General features: G+C 40.5%; 1 protein-coding gene across 4 annotated transcripts in view; it reads left to right on the top strand.

The window, feature by feature from the left end:
* Positions 1–22,970, top strand: part of rac3a (Rac family small GTPase 3a) — a 42,465-nt gene that overhangs the window by 6,724 nt on the left and 12,771 nt on the right. The window contains exons 1-3 of one of the 4 annotated variants that reach the window (XM_063074441.1): positions 4,468–4,511; positions 22,590–22,661; positions 22,742–22,859. In XM_063074441.1, coding sequence (XP_062930511.1) covers positions 4,483–4,511; positions 22,590–22,661; positions 22,742–22,859 — 219 coding nt within the window. In that variant the 5' untranslated portion in view covers positions 4,468–4,482. Of the gene's footprint in view, positions 1–4,467; positions 4,512–6,190; positions 6,495–9,398; positions 9,434–22,589; positions 22,662–22,741; positions 22,860–22,970 lie in introns of those variants that run through there. The other 3 variants (XM_063074440.1, XM_063074442.1, XM_063074439.1) reach the window with 3 other exon arrangements.

Genomic DNA, 22,970 nt, shown 5'->3' with positions numbered 1-22,970 from the left:
ATATGCCCTTCCCTTGGCTTTTATGCAGTCCATAACTTCCCTTGTCAACCACGGTTGCCAACTCCTGCCATTTAACAACAACAACTTCTATGGGACATATCTATCCCGTGCCTTGTGAATTATTCCCAGAAACTTCAGCCACCTCTGTTCTGCTATCATCCTCGCCAGTATCCTCCTCCAATCCACCTGAGCAAGCTCCTCTCTCATGCCTCTGTAATTCCCTTTATTCCATTGTGATACTGATACTTGCTTTCTCAAAGCTTACTTCAAGCTTTCCACAAAGCTTCAGTCTGGTATCATCCTAGTGAATCTTTGCACTTGTTTCTCCAAGGCCAGTGTAACACATGAGTTGCAAGGCCCTTAAATTGAGACTTACTGTAAAAATGGATGAAGTATTAATTGCATCGCACCATGCAAGGAATTATGGTCAATATGTGTGAATTTGTTGGAAACCAGTGTCCAAGTCATACCTATTAGGGATCAGTTTTAGGGCCTTTTATCTTTATTAATTTCCTATATATGTTTTTATTCATTTAAGCGATATTGACTTTGCAAACCACACTGGCATTTAGTTACCCTTGAGAAGGGCAGCCTTCTTGAACTCTTGCAATCTTTGAGTTTTGGGGATACCCACAGTACTGTTAGGGATTTTCAAGATCTTGATCCAGCGACAGTTAGGGAAAGGTAATATTTTTCTAAGTCAGGATGGGTGGCCTGGAGGGCAACCTACAGGTAATGTTGTTCAACATACTTTTGCTGCCCTGTGCTTCTAGCTGGTAAAGATTGGAAGATGCTTCTTAGAGAGTCTTGGAGAGGGCACTACCATAGATCCTGTAGATGGTAGAAGCTGCTGCGACTGTGCATTGGTGTTGCAGTGGATGGGGTGCCTATGAAGCAGGCTATTATAGTCCTGTATTGTGTCAAGCCTATTGAGTGTTGTTGCAGCTATGTTTATCCAGGCAAGTAGAGCATTCCATCACACTCTTGTAATGAGCCTTGTTGATAATGGCAAGTCTTTGGAGAGTTAAGAGGTGAATTACTTGCCTAAGGATTCCTAGCCTCTAACCAGTTCTAATAGCCACATTGTGTATATGGTTATTGCAGTTTAGTTTCTGGTCAATAGTGTTCCCAGGATATTGATAGTGTGGTGCGGGGGTGGGGGGAGGGATTCATTGATATAATGTTATTGTGGTGTTAACATCATTGAATGTCACTGGATTTTCTCGTGATAGATATTGCCTGACACTTCTGTAGCACCTAAGTTATTTGTCATCAATCACCCCAGGCCTGGATGTTCTCTAGGTCTTGCTGCATTTGGATGTGGATTGCTTCATTACCTGAGGAGCCATGAATGGTGCTGAATGCTATTTAATTATCAGTGAACATCTCCACTTCTGCCTCATGCCATACTTGGACAGGACCAACAGATATCTTGCAACAACAAATGCAGTCAGCAAGGAAACAACCAGTTTTCTGGCATCAGTTCATAATTCTCCAAAGGTGCACAAACAACATTGTCAATGTGTAACAAAAGAAAAGAGGTTGCAGAACTATCCAATATGAAATGAAGTACAACATATAGTCTTTAATTTGGTTTCACTCTTTAGTACTTGAAATGATTTGGCATTAACCATAATGGTGATAGAGGTTAAAAATTTATTCAAGCAAGGCTTGATGCAAAAAATAAACTACTGGAAGGATTCAGCAGGTCAAACAGAACCTAAGGGTTTTGCCCAGGATGTAAACTATCCCTTTGCCTTCACAGGAGCTGTTTGACTCTATGAGTTCTTCCAGCAGTTTATTTCTTGCTGAGGATACCAGCATTGCAGTCTCTTGTGCCTCAAAGACTTGTCAAATGATCAATAGTTTTCAGGATACATCTGAAAATTACCACTTTTTTTTATTCCTAACATTCTGGACAAAGTTTGTGATTTCCCCCATTATGGCACTGCCTAAGATTTAGGTTCTGATGATCCCAAGCTTCTGGACTGAAGTCTTCTGCACCACCTTGGACTCAAGAATTTTTTGTAATCACCACCGTAATACGGAGGTAAACCAGCCCGATCATTTGTACCCAACCTCCTCTTACTGAAAGGACCAGATACAAGGCAAGCCCAGGCCCTCGCAAATCACCTCTACCCTTGGTTTCTCCAACAATTTAATTGATACCAGATGCAGGAGTACACCATGCAAGGAACCAAATCTCCAAGCTAAACATGCATGACAAACTATTTATCACAGAAGTGTTTATCCTATCAAGCTAGCTCCAGCACAGGCAAAAGCTTCCCCACCATTGAAAACATTGTCAAAAGGTGCTGCCTCAACAAGGTGATGTCTATCATAAAGGAATCTCACCATCCAGGACATGCCCTCTTCTCGTGACTGCAATGAGGGAGGAGATAAAGGACCAGAAGACCCGCATTCAATGATTCAGAAACAGATTCTTCCTCTCCACCATCATATTAATGAACAACTCATGAACACTACTTCACTTATGTAGCCATATTTATTTTGTAATGAATAGTAATTTTGTCATTGCACTATAATGCTATAGCAAAACAATTTTCACATCATATTGTACTGTGATAATAAACATGATTCTAATTCTAAGATATCAGACCCTTCATGGTTCTCATGCCCAATGATCCATTTATTTTGTCTTATTTACATATTTTCATATCTTTGCTACTGTTGAGAGGTACAGTATATTAGTCCTAAGAAATTGAAAATAGCATTAGTAAAATAATCATTAACTTAAAGCATTATCATTAGAAAAGAGCAGTTTTTAAAATTGCATCATGATTTATTAAAAATGTTTTCAAACAGAGATTTTCATGTGCAACTAAGATGAAGTAAGTAAAGCAGTTACCATACATTCAAAGGGTTCTCATAATTGATTTGATTATCCCTTGTTTAGAACTGGAGATCACATAACTTATAGTGATAAGCAGAATTTCTCACACTGGCCAACAATAAAAATTTGTGGGGGGTTTTTTGCAAAGCCATTTAAGCAAATATTTTATTTACTGGAAAGCAACAGAAAATAGAATATAAAACATAAAGGTTATGTGCCTAGAAAACAGCTAGTAACTTACCTCATTCTGCTTTTTCATCTTTCAAGTACCTTACCGAATGATAGTAAAAATATTGAATGTACTCCAGCACAATCACATCTTTCTTAAATGCACAAATTCTTCCAAGTGTGTTCTAACCAGTGTTTAACTTTCACAAAAGTGTCTTGTGAAAAAATGCAGGCCACACACGTAGAACAACGTCTTAAAAGCAAAGTTAAGGATACTTTAGTGTTACTCAGGGTGGAGGATGGTTAATGTTACCTTAGCTGCTGCTGGAGAATCATAAGTCTCTATGTTTTCTCAGATAAATTTGTTTATAAATTTCCTAGCAAGACACACAAGATGCTGGAGGAACTGAGCAGGTCAGACAGCATCTATGAAAATGAATAAATAATCAATGTTTCGGGCCAAGAACCTTCATCAGGTCTGCAGAGCTTGTTGCCAATGTCTGTAAGCTCTCCCCTGATCATAACCACAATAACTTACCCCATTAATCCCTTTCTTTCCCTGTTCATCTTCTTAATGTAGCATCCCTCTCCCACTGAGCCTTCTTCTTGATCATGTCTCTGAAACACAATTTATTTCTTTGAGTAAGACAGACAAAGTGCTGGAGGGACTCAGCATTCAGGAAGCCTCAATGGAGAGAACTAAACAGTTGAGGTTTGGGGCTGAACCCATTCCTCAGGACCGAAGAGGAAGGGGCAAGCAGCCAGAATATGAAGGTGGGAGGAGAGGAAGAAGTACAAGTTGGTACATGATGGTGAGACTCGGTGAGGTGGGTAGGTGGAAGGAGGTGTAATAAGAGGCTGGAAGATAGAAGATGGAAGAGATAAAGGGCTGAGCAAAGGAATCTGATAGGAGAGAAGAGTGCAACATGGGAGAAGGGGAAGGAGGAGAGGCACCAAAGGGAGGTGATGGGCAGATAGAGAAGAGAGGAACCAGAATGGAGAATAAAAAAAAGCGAAAGGGGAGGAGAAGAGATTTCCAGAAGCTGGAGAAATCAATGCCATCAGGATGGAAGCTATCCAGACAGAATATGAGGTGTTGCTCCTTCAACCTGAATGTGGCCTTATTGTGGCAGTAGAGGCCATATGGCATTGAGCGACCTGTTGGAATGGGTATGGAAGTCAAACTGGAGTAGGTGGCCACTGGGAAATCCTGCCTTTGGGGAAGATGGAGTGAAGATGCTCAACAAAGCCATCCTTCAACCTACATTGGTCTCACCAAGTAGAGGAGGCTGCAATCTATTGAATTGTTTTCTATTTTAACTTTGAGTAAATTGAAAGTATGAAAAATATCTGAAACCTATCTCTCAACCTTGCAGCTGGATGTAGTGGAACGAGATGTCTTCCTAGACGGTCCCTTGGATTGAGGATGATTTGCTTGCACTCAGTTTCTGAGAAGGCCGATGAAATCAACGCGAGCCCAGAGTTTCCAGTAAATATCGGACGAAGATGCTTTGTGGGTCAGGTGGATGAATAGTTTGTGAGGTCTCACACTATGTCTTGTTATTTAGTCTGGGTTTCCAAGTGCTGCCGGCTGGTAGACTCTGAGTTTTGTGCCAAGTTTCATTAGATTAGATTCAACTTTATTGTCATTGTGCCAAGTACAGATACAAAGCCAATGAAATGCATTTAGCATCTGGCCAGAAATGCAAAGAATAGTAACACACATAAAAGTTGCTGGTGGACGCAGCAGGCCAGGCAGCATCTCTAGGAAGAGGTACAGTCGACATTTCGGGCCGAGATCCTTCGTCAGGACTAACTGAAAGAAGAGCTAGTAAGAGATTTGAAAGACCCTCCCCTTACTAGCTCTTCTTTCAGTTAGTCCTGACGAAGGGTCTCGGCCCGAAACGTCGACTGTACCGCTTCCTAGAGATGCTGCCTGGCCTGCTGTGTTCACCAGCAACTTTTATGTGTGTTACTTGAAATTCCAGCATCTGCAGATTTCCTCGTGTTTGCGATGCAAAGAATAGTGTTATTTACAAAATAACTGCGAATAAAAGAAGTGCTACAGCACCCAAATATAAAAGTACTGAGACCGTACAATACGGATGCAATACTGCTTGACGCCATGATGAGAGGTTCGGCAGTGTCACAGCCTTGATATGCTATGATATTCAGTGAAAGCATTGGTGAATTACATTATCAGAAGATTGGCTTTATCTGTCACACATACATCGAAACATACAGTGAAACATGTCATTTAAATCAACAACCAACACAATGTCTTGAGAATTATGGTGGGGCAGCCCAAAGGTGTCACCACACTTGCAGTGCCAGCACAGCATGGTCACAATTAAACCTCATCGTACATCTTTTGTGATGTAGGAGGGAACCCACGCGGTCACGAGGAGAATGTACAAACTCCATAGAGACAGCGTCAGGAACTGAACACTAATCAGAGATCACTGGAGCTGTAGTGCTGTAAAGCATTGTCCTAACTGCTATGCTACCAGAGAGGAGGCTCTGGAGTTCTTCAACTGAATGTTTACTGTGGGATGGTAGTGTTACACCATTGGGAAGGTTGTTTCTCTAGTTCGCCTGTCCTCTCATATGCTTCACTGAGCAAGGGTGATTTTGATACTATACAAGTAATAGCTGTGATTGCGGGAACAGCTCTTCAGCTGCTGGGAGGAGATGGTTGTGGATTCCCCTAGTTGTGACTTTCCCTGTTTCACACAGCTCGGAAACCCCTCAGTTGTCCTATCGTAAATCAGGTTCAGCTGTCCAATTTCCTGGTGTGACTGCTAGGAAACTTCAGAAGGTTGGTGAACTTCCCTGGATTCCACGGCCCAACATGCTGGATATTTCTGGACAGCACACATGTATCTTGTCCGGGAACCTTAAAAATTTCTGACGGATTTGGATACACCAGCGTAGCCGCAGCATTCTAATAGAAACATCAACTCGGGTTGTCTTTACACTGATGATGCTTCACCTACTGTACATTCCATGCATCTAATTTTCATTGGTTCTAGCAGCTCAGCTTTTATTGCAAAGGCAGCCACATTTAAGTGAAGCCTCGACGGGGAGCCCCTTTAGGGGTGGGGTTCACGTGCGCATTTTCAGGACTCTGCACGTTCTGTCTACATTCCGTAACTGGGGAGGCGCCCGCGATCCCACCAGTTACCAGAGCCAGACGCGCTCGCTCGGTAACTTCCGTCACTTTGGCGGAGATTGCCGAAGGGAGATTCGGCTCACTCGCTACCTCTTTGCAGATACTCTGTGCCTCGGAGCCTGGTGCAGATAAAAACCTCGGGATCTTTGCCTCGCGAGCTCTGTCTCTCCTTCCTTCATCCTTCCTCTTTTTCCCCCCTTTTTTCTTCCTCAAAAAATAAAACAAACTTGATTCGACAAGGGGGCATTGGTGCAGATCTCTCCTGATGCAGGCCATCAAGTGCGTGGTTGTGGGGGACGGGTAAGTGAATTCATTTCAATGGGGCGGAGGGCAGTGAGGGGAAAATTGCATCGTGTTCTCTGAAGCTGAAATGCCTGCATGTCTAGTATTGTGCCCAATTAAAAAATGTTACTTGCATTGGTTTTGCTTTAAAAATCACGTTGCAGAAATAAGATTTCGCTGCATTTGTCTTTTCGCAACCTGGGTTGGAATGTTTTGATTGAAACAGTAATTGGCTGTATTTTTATTTAATTTTAAAATGAGCCCGTGTATTCTGTGTCTCAGTGAGTTTACGAGGTTTCTTCCACGTTGTGTTGGGGAAACAATCGAGAGCAGCGGCGGCAGCCACTCGCCGAGCCACGACTAGTCGGGCACCGCTTGCTTTCCGAACGGTGGTTCGGATTCCCTCTCACCGCCCCCCACCTCCAGCCCCCAGCCCCCAACTCCAGCCTTTTCCATCACTTGGTTTATTTCTCTTTTCATACAGTCGGGGCAAAGGCTAAAATAAAAACCCCAAATGACGAGAGTCGATTGTTTAAAAATAGAGAAAAGGGATAAACAAAAAAAAGTTTTATTGCCACGCAGAAAAAAAAAATCCATTCCTTTCAGCCACATAATGAACAACTGAAATGTTTGTGAATGATTGAATGTTCTTCGGTGGAGGGTGTAATGGAAGCACAATGGTTGGTAAGTAAAGGCTGGTTGTGAGGCATGGTACACAGAGCAGATAGCTATAGTTACAAGATGGCTGGTGATGTGACACTGGCACACCTCTCTCAGTACACACTCTGTTGCAAACCAGCTCGTCTGATTTCCCCAACCTCTAGACAGTTGATGGCTGTGAAATCATGGTCAAGAGGGTAGTTATTTGTCCAATTGGCCGATGATTTTAATAGCATGATGTGGAGGATAGATTTTCTTTTGAGCTGGATGATGGCAATGATAAAGCAATCTGCATAACTGGGTTATTCTGGAAATTGGCTGTTGTGATAATGTGCCACAGCCTTAATTCATACTATTATTTAATACTACTGCATGGCAGTTAGTGTATTGTTGGTAATTAAAGCACAGCTTGGATATTTTACCAGATGGTAGATAATATAAGAGATGATGGTATACATTTCAAAGGCTAGGTGTTGATTATACAAATACCATTGACCAATGTTTTGATGTTTAAACAAATCATTGGCAGAATATGTACAACATAATGAATCTCTTAACATTTCACTGAACAATTTAAGATTTCTGAATGCAGATCTTCAGAATTTTCTTCCCCTTTAATTTTCCCTTCCTTGAGCCATTCATTTTCTGGGTTGGATAACTGCCATACTGATCTTGTCAACTCACCAAGCCATCAAGTGAACAGTTTATGTGGAGAGAAGGAAACTTCAATTTATTTCCTGTCTTGTCTCATTAAAGTGCCTGGTATGTAATTAATGGAATTGCAGTAAATTTTGTTCTGCAGTTATGTGTAGCCTTCATTTTGAGCTGAGCAAGTTGCTGCATTGAGATAAAGGACATTTGATGTATTTTTGTGGCAGTGGTTGTATACATAAGACCAAAATGCCATTAGACAAAGGAGCAGAATTAGAGGCCAATCAGCCCATTGAGTCTGTGCCATCATTCCATCATGGCTGATTTATTTTCCCTTTCAACCCCATTCTCCTGCCTTCTCCCCATAACCCTTGGTGCCCTTACTAATCACGAACTAATCAGCCACCACTTTAAATATACACAATGACTTGGCCTCCACAGCAGTGTGTACCAATGAATTGCACAGATTCACCACCCTCTAGATTAAAAAAAATCCTCCTCATCTGCGTCCTAAAGAGACGTCCTTCTATTCTGAGGCTGTTCCCGCTGGTTCTAGACTCCCTCACTATAGGAAACATCCTCTCCTATTCAGGCACTGCACATATCAAAATAAAGTCATTGAATCTGTAATATTAATTTGAAATGGCAATGTAGCAGGACATTCCACTAATCAATCCAGGCTACAGATGTTAAAATCCTAAGTAAAGAATAGGGCTTGAGGATCTGAGCTTAAAAAAAGTCACTGGAAATTTCAGGATTTGGATAGAAGAGAGTAGAGTGATGAAACCTATGATTATGGATGTTAGCCTTGCTTGTTCTCTTAAGTCTCCAATCATTGAGCTTTTGGCAGTCTAATTGCAGGGTGCTGAACCTTTTGAAATTGAGGGGTTGGTAAAGACTTTTTATTAAGCACAAATTATTAGATGTTAAACGTATGCTGTTGGGTTTTGCTTTGTTCACAGTGCAATCTCCTTTCAATGTCTTAAGTTTCAGAAAGTAGGTCATTTTCTTTCTGTTGTCTGCATTATATGCAAGGAATTCATTTGCTGCATTTGGAGAATCACATCTGTGGTATAGAATAGGGCTGCACTCTTGTTTAAACTTTAATGTCCCATCAAACATTGTGAATTAGCCTTTCAAAGAACAGACATAATGTTTCTTCTGTTTGGATGTGTGATCATGTGTAGCTGGCTTTCGACTGTTGGAGTTCACTAGAGTTGCACTTGTCTCCCAACAAAATTGTCCCCAGTTAAGTAGTCACAAATGTAATATGGTAATCAGGAACTGACAGACTTGGACTAACTTAGTGGTTTATTTTGTGCAAGTTCTGAGAAATGTCAGTTGAATAGTTTCAGAAATTGTGTGCAAATTTTATTTTATGGGTACCTTATTATTCAGCAATATTGTTGCTCATATAATTATTCCTATTGGCTACATAGTATTGCCTGTGCATCCAGTTTCAGCACTTTACCATTAGGTGCACGATACATTGCTAGATTTTTGTGTCACATTTCCTTGCTCCCCACAGAAGCTTGCTCAAGTACAGTGGATTTTGGATTAGCGACTTGTAGGAATATCCATACCTGTTGCTGGCTGCTTCTGAAACGAATAGCAAGGGAGCAAGGTTACAATAGTGCCCAAAGCATGTGAGTCTTGACATAAAGATTCTTGATAAGGACATAGCATCCATTCAGAATCAGGTTTATTATCACTGAAGTATGTTGTGAATTTAGTATTTTTTGTGGCAACACTACAATGCAAGATACGGAAACTACAGTGAGTTACTAAAACTAAATTGTATAACGGAGGAATAGTGAGGTAGTTTTCATGGACCATTCAGGATTTTGATGACAGAGGGGGAAGACGATGTTCCTAAAATATTGAGTATGGATTTTCAGACTCCTATACCTCAGTGAATGCTCTCCATCTGTAGAAACTTGCAAGTCTTTGTCCAAATGTGATACCTCAATTTTTGCCCTCATTGGAAATTTGAGTACAGTAGTTTACAAGGTTTAATGCTGCTAGATAACATTCAATGTCGGGCAAACCCAGGTTTTAAAACCTACATTTAAAAACATTGAAAATAAATTTTATGTATTCTCTTGAGATATGTCATCTGTGATTCTACATGATGAATGTTTCATAAAGCATTTAATCCTGTGTTAGAAAATTATTAGAAATGTAATCCACTCCAGATCCTTATTTCCTAGTATTGTATATAAATGCATGTGTTCTGTAGTGTATGGAATATAATCTTGAATGATCATGTTCCACATATTATATACCATCAATCTATGAACTAGGATGTCATATTAGTCAGCTTTTTTAAGGTACATCTATGTCATTTTGAATGTTTGTCAGGGAGTGATTGCTTTAATGTAACGTAGCATTTTATGTCCCTCGGTAATCCTCAGAGCACTGTTTTGCATTATGCAAGTTTACAAACTGACTAGTAGTATGTAAATTTCACAAGGCAGAAACTAAATGTCTTGTGGACGTATTTGAGTGATTATACAAATGGGATATGTTCCAAATTTTGGGGCTTATTATACTGTCAATTAACAGAACTTTGGGAAGTACAACACCAGCTATCAGGCATAATGAGTCAAGAGAATTACTGGGAGTACTGGAGTTCGAAAATACAAGCAAAAAATATGATCTGGGATCTATGGAGAGGAATAAAGAGCCAACATTTCAGGCCGGGACCCTTCAAATCCCAATGAAGGGTCTCAGCCCGAAACATTGACTCTTTATTCCTCTCCGTAGATGCTGCCTGACTTGCTGAGTTTCTGCAGCATTTTGTGTGTGTTACTGTGGATGTCCAGCATCTGCAAAATCTCTGTGGGCAGTAATCTGCTGGCCTTTGAGGGAATGTAGATAAGCTAACATGTTGGTTGTAGAAACTTCATATGATTTATCAACTGAATTGCTTCACAAATTATCAAGTAGTCATCCGCATAAGTAATTGTTACGAAAATGTTCTCTGCTACTGATATCAATGTGCATGTTCTCTGAGTAGATTACTCGCACACCCTGCAGCAACCTATATGGACCGCTGTTCAGTTTATCGAACCATAAGACAATTGGATTGCTGCTGTGTGAAACTTTCCCTGATGGTTGATTGAGTTCTCCATTTTAGGAACCAATGCACCTTATTTTTACCTTTTGCAAGATTAAGGACAGTAGTGAGCATAAGGTGCTGGCCATGATTGATTAGGCTCCAGCTATTTTATAACCATGCAAGTTATGGTTCACTGAAGCCATTCAAAGTGCTATTGTATGCCACCACTGCTGGTGAAGAATTTATAAGTATGTTAGATCTTCAGCAGGGTAAGAGGAATTTCCAATCAAATTATCTGAGTCATGGAGTGACTCACCACAAGAGGCCAATTGACACACATGATTTTTGGCCAGCTCTCTGGAACAATACTGTCAAATAATATCTCCTGCTCTGGCTTTATTCCAGTAAATTTATTATATTTAAAGCCTATCCCTATTCCTTTTGAAATGATTGGTCATTTCTCCTCTACCACTCTCAAAGACAACAAGTTTCAGGTTATTTCTGCTCATTGCATTTAAATGAAAATCTTTTATTTCATTCCCACCTCCATTAAACTCCCCGTGACACTCCTACTAATACCAGTTGTCTAAAATGTTAAATCTTTGTACTATCAGCTAATGAGAATTGTCCTCTGTCTGTCTTATCTAAACTGCTAAAAACTTGTCCACATCTACAATATCTCCCCTCAACCTTTGCTGGAAGAACAAATCCAGCTTCTCTCATCTAAACTTTTGGTTAAAATCCCTCGTGCCCCGGAACCATTCTGTTAAATCTCTGTACCCTCTTGCGAGCCTTCAAATCATTTCTTAATGTGTGGTAACCAGAAATGGTTGTACTAATCTAGATGTGATTGAGGTTTATAAAGTTTCTTCATAATCTCACTATTATTGTACACAGCACTTCTAATTATGGTCTATTTATTTATTGACATAAGTGTGGTATAGGCCCTTCCGGCCCTTTGAACCACACTGCCCAGCAATCCTCGATTTAATCTGAGCCTAATCACAGGACAATTTACAATGACTAACTAACCCACCAGCCAAAATGTCTTTGGACCGTGCAAGGAAACCCACAGGGAGAACGTACAAACTCCTTACCCAGGTTGCCTGTACTGTAAGGTGTTCTGCTAACCACTATACTACCATGTCGCCCCAGTATGTCCTGCCATTTTCAAAGAGCCATCAACATGTGAACTCCAATTGCTCATTAAATCTGTATTCCAACATCCTATCCATAATGCCAAAATGCATCACTTCGCATTTTTCTACTAAATTTCATCTGCCACTTGTGTGCACAATTATCAGGCGATTGGTTGTTCCGGTTCATTGGTTTCATCCCATTATTTGCCAGGTTGATGCTATGGTCGATTTCAGAATTTGCCTCTATATTCCAACATGATAAATATTTGCATAACATATCTGTCCTAGCACAGCTCTTTCGGAGTATCATCTAACAGTCTCCAAAATTATCATTTACCACAACTCACTGTTTGAGTTGATGTTCAAAGCACTAGGCAGCTGGCTTCAAAGATTTAGTTCCAGAACCACAAAGGAATAGCGTCTGTTGGACCCTTTGCATCTAATGCTTGTTGATGGTTGCACGGACCTGGATGGAGGTCATCTCCTGCAAATGTCAGCATGTTATTTAAAAAAATTGAATTTCTATCAAATTTGATCAGTGGCTGATTGATCTGATTCCATTCACTGGCCCATGAGCCTTGCATTGACTTCTGAGTAATCAGCCTTACGTGGTTTATGTGTTACTGTGATCAGCTCAATACTGAATTAAATTTTATTTTACAGTTTGCCTACTGTGTCCTTGCCTTGGGCCACAAGGCATCGTAGTAAACTACCCCAGCACAGAGTTCAGACTGCTCAGAAACCAGGTTACTTCATAACCATTTTTAGTTTTCACATTGTTGCCATAATTCATGAATTAATAATTAATTTATGTCTGTGATATTTTCTGCTTCCCAACTACTGCTTGCTTATCTTTTTACTACTTTGTGCTGTTTTACCAGTGCCACTTTTCCCACTGCATTTGGGAGTAGAATAGAAAAATGTCAGACCCAAAGTCACTTGATCAGTCAGCAAGGCTTTGCACTACTGCACTGTGTCGTACTGACCATGATTCTGGGATAGGCGACTGTCTGAGATGTAACTTTCCAAAATGTTTTTACATTGTACTTGTTTGCTATAGTAAAACCGGCGTTTATATTCGCTAACTCTTCACGTTAAAGGGAAATGTTCTATGCAAAGATTAAAATGACAAAGTACACATTCCATTTTGATTTATTGATTGAGATTGTCAGTGGTGCAATTAATGTATGTAATTTCACAACACTATAGAGAGAGTGGATACTATAGAGAGAGTGCAGAGGAGATTTACAAGGTTGCTGCCTGGATTGGAGGGCGTACTTTATGAAATAGGTTGAGTGTACTTGGCCTTTTCTTCTTGGAGCTACGGAGGATGAGCGGTGACCTGATAGAGGTGTATAAGATGATGAGAGGCATTGATCATGTGGATAACCTGAGGCTTTTTCCCAGTTCTGAGAAGGCTAACACAAGGGGGCATAGTTTTAAGGTGCTTGGAAATAGGTACTGAGGGGATATCAGGGCTAAGTTTTTTCACACAGTGGTGCGTGTGTGGAATGCACTGCCAGTGACAGTGGTGGAAATGGATACAATAGAGTCTTTTAAGAGCCTCTTAGATAGGTACAAGGAGCTTAGAAAAATAGAGGGCTATATACAAGGGAAATTATAGGCAGTTTCTAGAGTAGGTTACATTGTCGGCACAACATTGTGGACAAAGGGCCTGTAATGTGCTGTAGATTTCTATGTCTATGTCCTATGACATGCTGGTGTTAATAAACCTGATTCTGATTCTGAATTTGGTAAACCCAAGATGCTACAGGTGCTGGAAATCTTGAGCAACATGCACAAAATGCTGAATATACTCAACCAGCAACTATGGAGGGGAATAAACTTGTCGATGTTTCGGGCTGAGACCCTTCATCAGGAAGGTGGGAGGAGGGGAAGGAGTACAAGCTGTCAAGCGATGGGTGAGAACAGGTGAGATGGGGGAAGGTGGGAGGGAGAGGGTGGATGAAATAAGAAAATGGCTGAATGAGATGAGGATGGTGGGTAGGTGGGGGAGGGGCTTCTTACTCCATCCCATCCACCCACTTTGATCCCCCTCACCTGGTCTCACCTTTTACCTGCCAGCGTGTGAAGTTGTATGATCTCAACAAAGGTAGTAAGTTTGCTCCCAGTGAGAGATTCAGTTAGAATTTGTTCTTTTGATCAGTAACCAGTGACATGATTTTGTTTGTATGGAATTGTTGCTTGAGGAATGATGTCAGTTTGATTGAATGCCTTCCCAGCCCCAAGCGATTGGACTGGGGTGCATGGAGAATTTCTATGGATGAAGCTCTGGAGACTGTTAATACCTATAAACCGTAGCCTAGTAATAAAAGAATGTCATTGTAAACTGTTCAAGTTCATATTGTGAGTTATTGTATGTCTACATATTAGCTCACTGTCTGTGTCATATTGGCTGGCTAGAAAGGAAATTTTTTAATCCTGTTTTTCATGTATATTTTTAAAATGATGCTCTGCTTAATGAGCTATCAAGAATATAATTTAACTGTTCAAAACGCACCCTTAACTACTGCATTAGAACTGGTGATACAGCTGGTGAAATGCATTTTAGTTTTCTATATGTATGCAGGTTTTTCATTACATCATCACTAACCAATGAGGAGTGTCTAAGAGTCGTGTGAGAGATACTGGGCTCTGCTTGGAATGCGCTATCTTCACTAACAGATGATGTAGTTTTCTGACAAAGAATTGGGGCTTTTGGTTACTTAGCAACATTTAAGTGGCTGACATTTTGCACTGTTGAGAGGTGTAAAATTCCTACACGATGAGCAGGTCGTTTAAGATGTTTTACTTGAGGTCTTTGTAAAATTTTGATGTTAAACGTGGACTACATAGAACTGCAGAATTAATTTTGCAGTACATGTCCAAAATGCATTGTCTTGCTAACTGGGTTAAGAAAATAACAGGATCTTTCTGACGAAAATATTTCTGTAGGAAATTGATGTGAACAGCGATGCTATATTTTAAATTTTGGCGAGTGTTTCTTTACAAAATTATCTGTACAATCAACAACAATAGTTCAATTTCTGCCTCCCCCCACCCCCCCTTCATTATGCCTCCTAGCCACATTCTAAATTTTGTGTTACAATAATGGGACAGAAGTGTCATTTGAACAGTTCCGCATTGTATGAATAACTTGAGACACTTGCCTATTACAGGTGCCACTCCCCACTTTCCTTTTTAAATGGGTTTTGACCCAGTTATTTCCTTTATCTTATTGTTTAGTAATTCACTGTCACATTCTGATATATGCATGAGAAGTATCATCATCGAGAGCTGTACTTATAAGGTGCAACAAATTATTTGCTTTGTGTTTCAAAAGCTATAAAACACTCTGATATTACATACTGCATTTAGTAATATTCTGACTGACAAATTATAGGAGCTTATTTTTATTCTGATATTTTTAAAGAAACAAGAAAAAAATTATATTTGTTCTGGTATTGGAGTGCCGAGTAAAAAATTAGTGTATGATAGATTCTCAAGAAAATCTGAAGTAGCTGGTTTGGATTGTGAGGAATCTGTTTTTCTTTGGATTAATTCTGCTATCAGCTTCCCTGAGTTTGTATTCTGTACGAGGCTGAGTCTATACATTCATCACAATTTGACCAGACCCTGCATGAGGTAGCTTGGCTACTGTTTGCCATTGTCTTATTGGCAAGTGTACTTAAAATGCTAAAGCTTGCAAATAGTTGTCACCTGTGCAGTATACACCCCATTTACACACTGTTTCAATGTATCCAATGTTATCAGTGACATAGCTGTTGCCATTTTACACAATCTGCAAAATTAATTAAGTAGGCAATCTTTTCAAATTTGAATTTAAGTAGGACAACGATTGAAATATTGCCCTTTAACCTCAGTGTTGTGTAAAACTGGTTCAGTATGGTAAAATGAAAGTGTTCTGTCTTTATTGATTCTTTGGTGGTGTGGATTTGGAGTAATTAAAGCAATTCCCTTGATTATTAATCTGAAATATTGTCTGGCATCGCACGGTAGCATAGTGGTTAGCACAACACTTTACAGTACCAGTGACCTGGGTTTAACTCCTACTGCTGCCTGAACTCCCTATGACTACGTGGGGTTCCTCCGGGTGTTCCAGTTTCCTCCAGAGACGTACCAGTTGTAAATTATCCCATGATTAGGCTAGGAATAAATCGGGATTGCTGGGCAGCACGGCTCAATAAATAAAAAGAGCACTAATTAATCCTAATCTGACAGTCCCACACTGAATCTAAAAGAAACTGGCAAGAAGGGTAAGGGACTTGATTCTTCATGATTGCTGTTCCAGCGGATGACAGGACAATTGATGTTGTATTTAATCTGCTCTTCAAATGGTGAGTATGCATATTTATTTGAGTATAGTCTCTCAACAACCATAGTTGGTCACAGCCTTGACCTACTCTGGATGTGTGGAACAAGAGAAATGCACTAGTTTGTGTGCATGTTTATATTTAAAGAGAGGTTTTCAGCTAGTTAGCTCGTTCTTTTCATTAGCGGGTCATTTGGCTCTAACCTTCCTGCCACAGCTGTGGAATGATTTGTTGAGATTCCACTGTACAGCTTAGTGTCACATTCTGTGACCATTTCCCTCTGAGTTCAAGAAAATTGTCCATATGCTTTAAGTTATGTGGTTTAAAATCTGATTGACTATTCAGGGCTGTTGGATTGGAAAATTGCTGTAAATTCTTTATAGGGGTAGGGGAATGAGTAGTCAGCTCCTGGGTTTGAAAAATTAAAATAAAGCCTGCCTATCGTTTGCCCCACACAAACTAGGTTCAAAGTATATTTATTAGCAACACATGTACAGTTCATACAACCCTAAATTTATTTTATTGCGGGCATTCACATTAAATACAAGAAATGCAATAGAATCAATGAAAGCCGGCATCCAATAGGATGGGCAAACAGCCAGGGTGCAGAAGAAAACAAACTGTGCAAATATGAAAAGAAAAAATAGTAATAAATATGCAATAAATATTGAGAACATGAGGTGAGGAGTCCTTGAATGTGAGTCCATGGGTTGTGCGAGCAGTTCAAAGAGGGGGCGAATGCAGCTGAGTGAAGATATCTCCTCTGTTTAAGAACCTGATGGTTGAGGGGTAATAACTGACCCTGAACCTGGTGGTGTGGGTCCTGATGGCAGCAGCAAGAAGAGAGCATGACTTGGATGGTGGGGACACTTGATGATGGATGCTTTTTCCTGTGACAGTGCTCCTTGTAGATGTGCTCGCTGGTGGAGAGGGTTTTTGCAGGTTCTTCTGCTCAAGGGTATTGGTGTGTCCGTACCAGGATGCAACCTGTCAACATACTCTCCACCACACATCTATAGAAGTTTATCAGCGTTTTAGAAAACAAGCCGAAGTGTACAAGCTATGATTATCAATAAATATTGACCTTTATTTTCACCAGTGTAAAGGTTAAAGGGATGACAAAGCAAGCAGCATTATGAAGGACCCCACGCACCCCTCATATAAACTCTTCTCCCTCCTGCCATCTGGAAAAAGGCACCGAAGCATTCGGGCTGTCACGACCAGACTATGTATAAGTTTCTACCCCCAAGCCATCAGGCTCCTCAATACCCAGAGCCTGGCTTGACACCAACTACTGTACCCTCTACTGTGCCTGCTGTCTTGTTTATTATTTACTGTAGTGCCTGCACTGTTTTGTGCACTTTATGCAGTCCCGGATAGGTCTGTAGTCTAGTGTAGTTTTTATGTTTTTTCTTACGAAGTTCAGTGTAGTTTTGTATTGTTTCATGTAGCACCATGGCCCTGGAAAACGTTGTCTCATTTTTACTGTGTTCTGTACCAGCAGTTATGGTTGAAATGACAATAAAAAGTGACTTGACTTGATGGCAATTGGGTTAGAGTTTTCCAGGTAGTTCACCCCATTTAAAATTATGTGGTCAGCCTTCGTTTTAATTTAAACCTTCAAAAGAAAAAGCACACAGAGGCTCCATGTTCCCACTTGGGTGGGTATAAACAATCCCATTCAATAGTCAAAACAGGAAATTATTTTGTCCTTGTCAGTATGTTTATCACCCATTAACAGTAGTTTAAAAAGTGATCCAGTCATGTATCTCATTGTTAATTTAAGATAATAAATGCGTGTGCATTCATTACATCTGGAGCTTGCCACTTGTATCATCTTTTCTCCCTTCTGTGTGTGTACAAGTAGTCACACGCACATGCTTACGCTCATTCACTTACCTATATGTAGGTCCTGTCTCTTAGATCTACAGTCAGGTGTTGAGGTATCAGCAGTAACCAATGTGCCTCTGAGCCCTGGCCCTGGGTTTTCTGACAATGTACACATAAAACGAAAAGCTGGGTTGAGTTTGCTTCCTGGCAAAGCCTATGACACTTCATTAAAAAGAAGATATGCCTGACATACAGAGAAAATTTGCTTGTTCTTAATATCTTTTAATATTTTAAAATCATTAATTCACTAATCAAAATAATTAAAATAAACTGAAGTAACTGAATTTGTTCTTTTTTCCTTCTCATCCTCTGGTTTAGGAATCATATTCTGATCTGATCTTACCTAGTTAGCGTAGGATTCCCCTAGCACAGTGCTGGGGAATCCCAGGACAAACACCTCTGGGTGCCATTTGAAAATCTGTTGACAGACAGCAGCGTTTCAGACACTTGGCATTTATTTATTTATTGAGATATAGTGCGGAAATGGCCCTTCCAGCCCCTCAAGCCGCGCTGCCCAGCAAACCCCTTGATTTAATCGTAGCCTAATCACGGAACAGTTTACACTGACCAGTTACTTTACATTATCACCAACTGGTAGGTCCTTGGATTGAGGGAGGATACTGATGCGATCGTGGGGAAGAAAATACAAATTCCTTACAGGCAGTGAAGGGAATTGAACCTGGGTCACTTGTACTATAAAGCGTTATGCTAACCACCAGGTTACTGTGCTGGCCCTTCCTAGACATAGCGGGGCTGTGCAAGTCTTACAGGTACACATCTGTAGTTGGCTGTTTTCCCACTAGGACCACTAGCCACATCCAGTTTATGAAGGGTGCCTGCAGTTATCTCTTTTTGTGATTCCTTATTTTCCCACAAACTGCGCCAAAGGAAGCTTAGCACCGGTGCAGCTACGTACTGAGCAGTTCTCCAGCATCACATCTGGTCACTTTAGAGTCTGTCAATCAGTCGTTCACAGCATTACGAACAACTGGACATCATTAAGAATGGGACTGAGCAAAGCAAAACAAAACATCTTCGCAACATAAACATGTCTCAGTGTGGGAACTGAAGTCCGTATCCTTCTGTCCTGTTTCCAGGGCCTAAACACGCTTTGCAAGTGATTTCCAGTTTCTGTTTGGTGTATTGCATTTGGTGCTAGTGATGTGAGAGACAAAATACAAACAGCAGCACATTGCAGAACTCGGACTATAGAGGTGATCTTGAGCTTCCAGTTGCCTGCTACCTTCATTCTCCAAACATTCACATTGTGACTTCTCTGCCTCTGGTCTCCTGCACTGTTCCAAGTTAGCTGAATGTAAGATGGAGAGACAGCACCTCCTCTTCCAACTGACATTGTCACCTTCAGGACTTCACATCAAACATTATTTCAGACAATTGGCCATCTGACCTGTACCTCATTTCCAGCACTTGTTTTATTTTCCTCCTCCTTTTCTACAGTCATTGAGTTGCACAGTACAGAAACGGGCTATTCATCCCATCATGTTCATGCTGACCATCAAATATTCATCTGTTCCAACTACTATACTATCTATATTGCAATATACTATCCTCTCACATTTCAGGTTATGTTTAGCTCCTATTTACGTATGTCAGACACACCTTTGAAAACCTCTTTCAATTGGTGTCACTGCCAAATCTCACTCAACCTCTCCTGGTTTCTACCCTGTTACAAACCTGCTCTTTTACTCTACCAGCACAATCCAATTCCTCCTTTATCCCTCCCTTTCCTGTCTTCCTCTTTCTCTCCAGTTTAAGACTTGTTTCATTCCTGATTTTTCTGAATTCTGAAAGATAACCTAAAGTATTAAGTCTGTTTCTACCCATGAAGGTGGTCCTAGCATTGTTTTGATTTTAGATTTTCAACATCTTCAGTATTTTTCTACTAGATTGCCTTTCAGCTTGTAATTCCAAGTATTATTGCCCAAAATAATATGTATGTTTAAAGTCAGGCTCTGGGTAACAAATATTTTTGTATAGATGTCTTCATCCATATGCTGAGTTGTAAATCTACAGTACAATGTTTTTGTAAGGAAGCTTACATTTCTTTCTTCAGAGATTTAATGCATTCCATAGCCCCTTTATCTTTTTTTTGAGTTCCAGCAGGACTAATTTTGAATATCGAATTCTAAGATAGACCCATTGCTCATGCTACTTTGGACTGCCATGGTTCTGGTAAATATGTTTGACAAGTTTCAATAATTCATCCAGTAAATATAACTGCATACTAACTTCTTAAATGTTAATGACATGTTAATAGTTGGAATGCAGTTGTTACTAAATATAACCATATAGCAATTACAGCACAGAAACAGGCCATCTCGGCCTTTCTAGTCCGTGCCAAACTCTTACTCTCACAATGGTATGCTAAATTCAGTTTGATTAAAAAGAATTGCGTACTTGCGTGGAATTTATAGGTGTTGGAAACCTGTAAACGTGTTTTAGCGCACCAGAACATTGGTGTGATTGGAGAGTGCAGTGGGAATTCAGACTGTAGATTCATATTAATCACAAAATTTCAACCTCTCACTGCTACAGGCGGAAGTTCCCACTTGCTTCAAAAAGGCAACAATTATACCAGTGCCTAAGAAGAATAATGTGAGCTGCCTGGATGACTATCACCTGGTAGCACTCACATCAACAGTGATGAAATGCTTTGAGAGGTTGGTCATAACTAGGCTGAACTCCTGCCTCAGTAAGGACCTGGACCCATTGCAATTTGCCTATCACCACAGTAGGTCAACGGCAAACGCAATCTCAATGGCTCTCCACACGGCTTTAGACCACTTGGACAACACAAACACCTATGTCAGTGATTATAGCTCAGCCTTTAATACTATCATTCCCACAATCCTGATTGAGAAGTTGCAGACCCTGGGCGTCTGTACCTCCCTCTGTATCTGGAACCTCAGCTTCCTAACCAGAAGACCACAGTCTGTGCCGATTGGTGATAACATATCCTCCTCGCTGATGATTAACACTGACACACCTCAGGGGTGTATGCTTAGCCCACTGCTCTACTCTCTATATACACATGATTGTGTGGCTAGGCACACCACAAATGCCATCTATAAATTTGCTGGCGATACAACCATTGTTGGTAGAATCTCAGATTGTGATGAGAGGGCGTACAGGAGTGAGATATGCCAACTAGTGGAGTGGTGCCGCAGCAACAACCCGGCACTCAACGTCAGTAAGACGAAAGAGCTGATTGTGGACTTCAGGAAGGGTAAGACGAAGGAACACATACCAATCCTCATAGAGGGATCAGAGCTGAAGAGAGTGAGCAGTTTCAAGTTCCTGGGTGTCAAGATCTTTGAGGATCTAACCTGGTCCCAACATATCGATGTAGTTATAAAGAAGGTAAGGCAGCGACTATACCTCATTAGGAGTTTGAAGAGATTTGGCATGTCAACAAATACACTCAAAAACTTCTGTAGATGTACCATGGAGAGCATTCTGACAGGCTGCATCACTGTCTGGTATGTGGGGGTGGGTGCTACTGCACAGGACCAGAAGAAGCTGCAGGGGGTTGTAAATCTAGTCAGCTCCATCTTGGGTGCTAGCCTTACAAAGTACCCAGAATATCTTTAGGGAGCAGTGTCTCAGAAAGGCAGCGTCCATTACTAAGGACCTCCAGCACCCAGGACATGCCCTTTTCTTACTGTTATCATCAGGCAGGAGGTACAGAAGCCTGAAGGCTCACACTCAGCAATTCAGAAACAGCTTCTTCCCCTCTGCCATCCGATTTCTAAATGGGCATTGAACCCTTGGACACTACCTCACTTTTTTTTAATGTACAGTATTTCTGATTTTTGCACGTTTTTAATCTATTCAATATACTTATACTGTAATTGATTTACTTATTATTTTTTATTTTATTTATTTTTTTTGCTCTTCTATATTATGTATTGCACTGAACTGCTGCTGCTAAGTTAACAAATTTCACGTCACATGCCAGTGATGATAAACCTGATTCTGAAAATTATTGTCTAACTCAATTATTTGTTGTATGCTCTATGTTGTAAGTGTAAACTGTGAATTTGGTGCTGTAGCATTGAAATATAAGCAGTAGATGCACAAGAGCACCATCTCAAAATGAGCAGAATGATTCGATGCAGGTAGCCTATTCAATCGGTTACTACATCTGTAAGATGACTGGTTGAATTGTGAGTTCATATGTTTGGGAGCTGACTGAACCTCTGGAGTCCTCCCTATTCTTACCTCCAATTGACTTCATATTATGCCATTGTGTATTAGACATTTCCATATGCTTGGGAGCTTTAATTTATACATTGCAAATTATTGGCACATGCATTTAAACACTTTAACTAAAAGCAGCGTCTTTCTTATTTTACAGAGCTGTAGGTAAAACATGCCTGCTCATCAGCTACACCACCAATGCATTTCCTGGAGAATATATCCCAACAGTGTAAGTATTCATTGTAGTATTCTTTCTCAATAACGTCAAACCTGTTCATATTTTGAATTCTAATGCTTTAATTTTTACAGATTTGACAACTATTCAGCTAATGTTATGGTAGATGGGAAGCCAGTGAACCTGGGACTTTGGGACACAGCAGGTCAGGAAGATTATGATCGACTCCGACCCCTCTCCTACCCACAGACGGTATGGTGCCCACACTTTCTATTCCTTTGTTGGACTTTGGATATTATAAATCCTCCTTAATTGTCCAAATAACACTGTCTACTGTTAATACAAGAGCTGGTTATAATGACA

This window comes from Mobula hypostoma, chromosome 22, assembly GCF_963921235.1.
Source record: "Mobula hypostoma chromosome 22, sMobHyp1.1, whole genome shotgun sequence".
NCBI classification, from domain to species: domain Eukaryota; kingdom Metazoa; phylum Chordata; class Chondrichthyes; order Myliobatiformes; family Myliobatidae; genus Mobula; species Mobula hypostoma.
The sequence above is the reverse complement of the archived record's forward strand: the minus strand, read 5'-3'. Positions and strand labels throughout refer to the sequence as shown.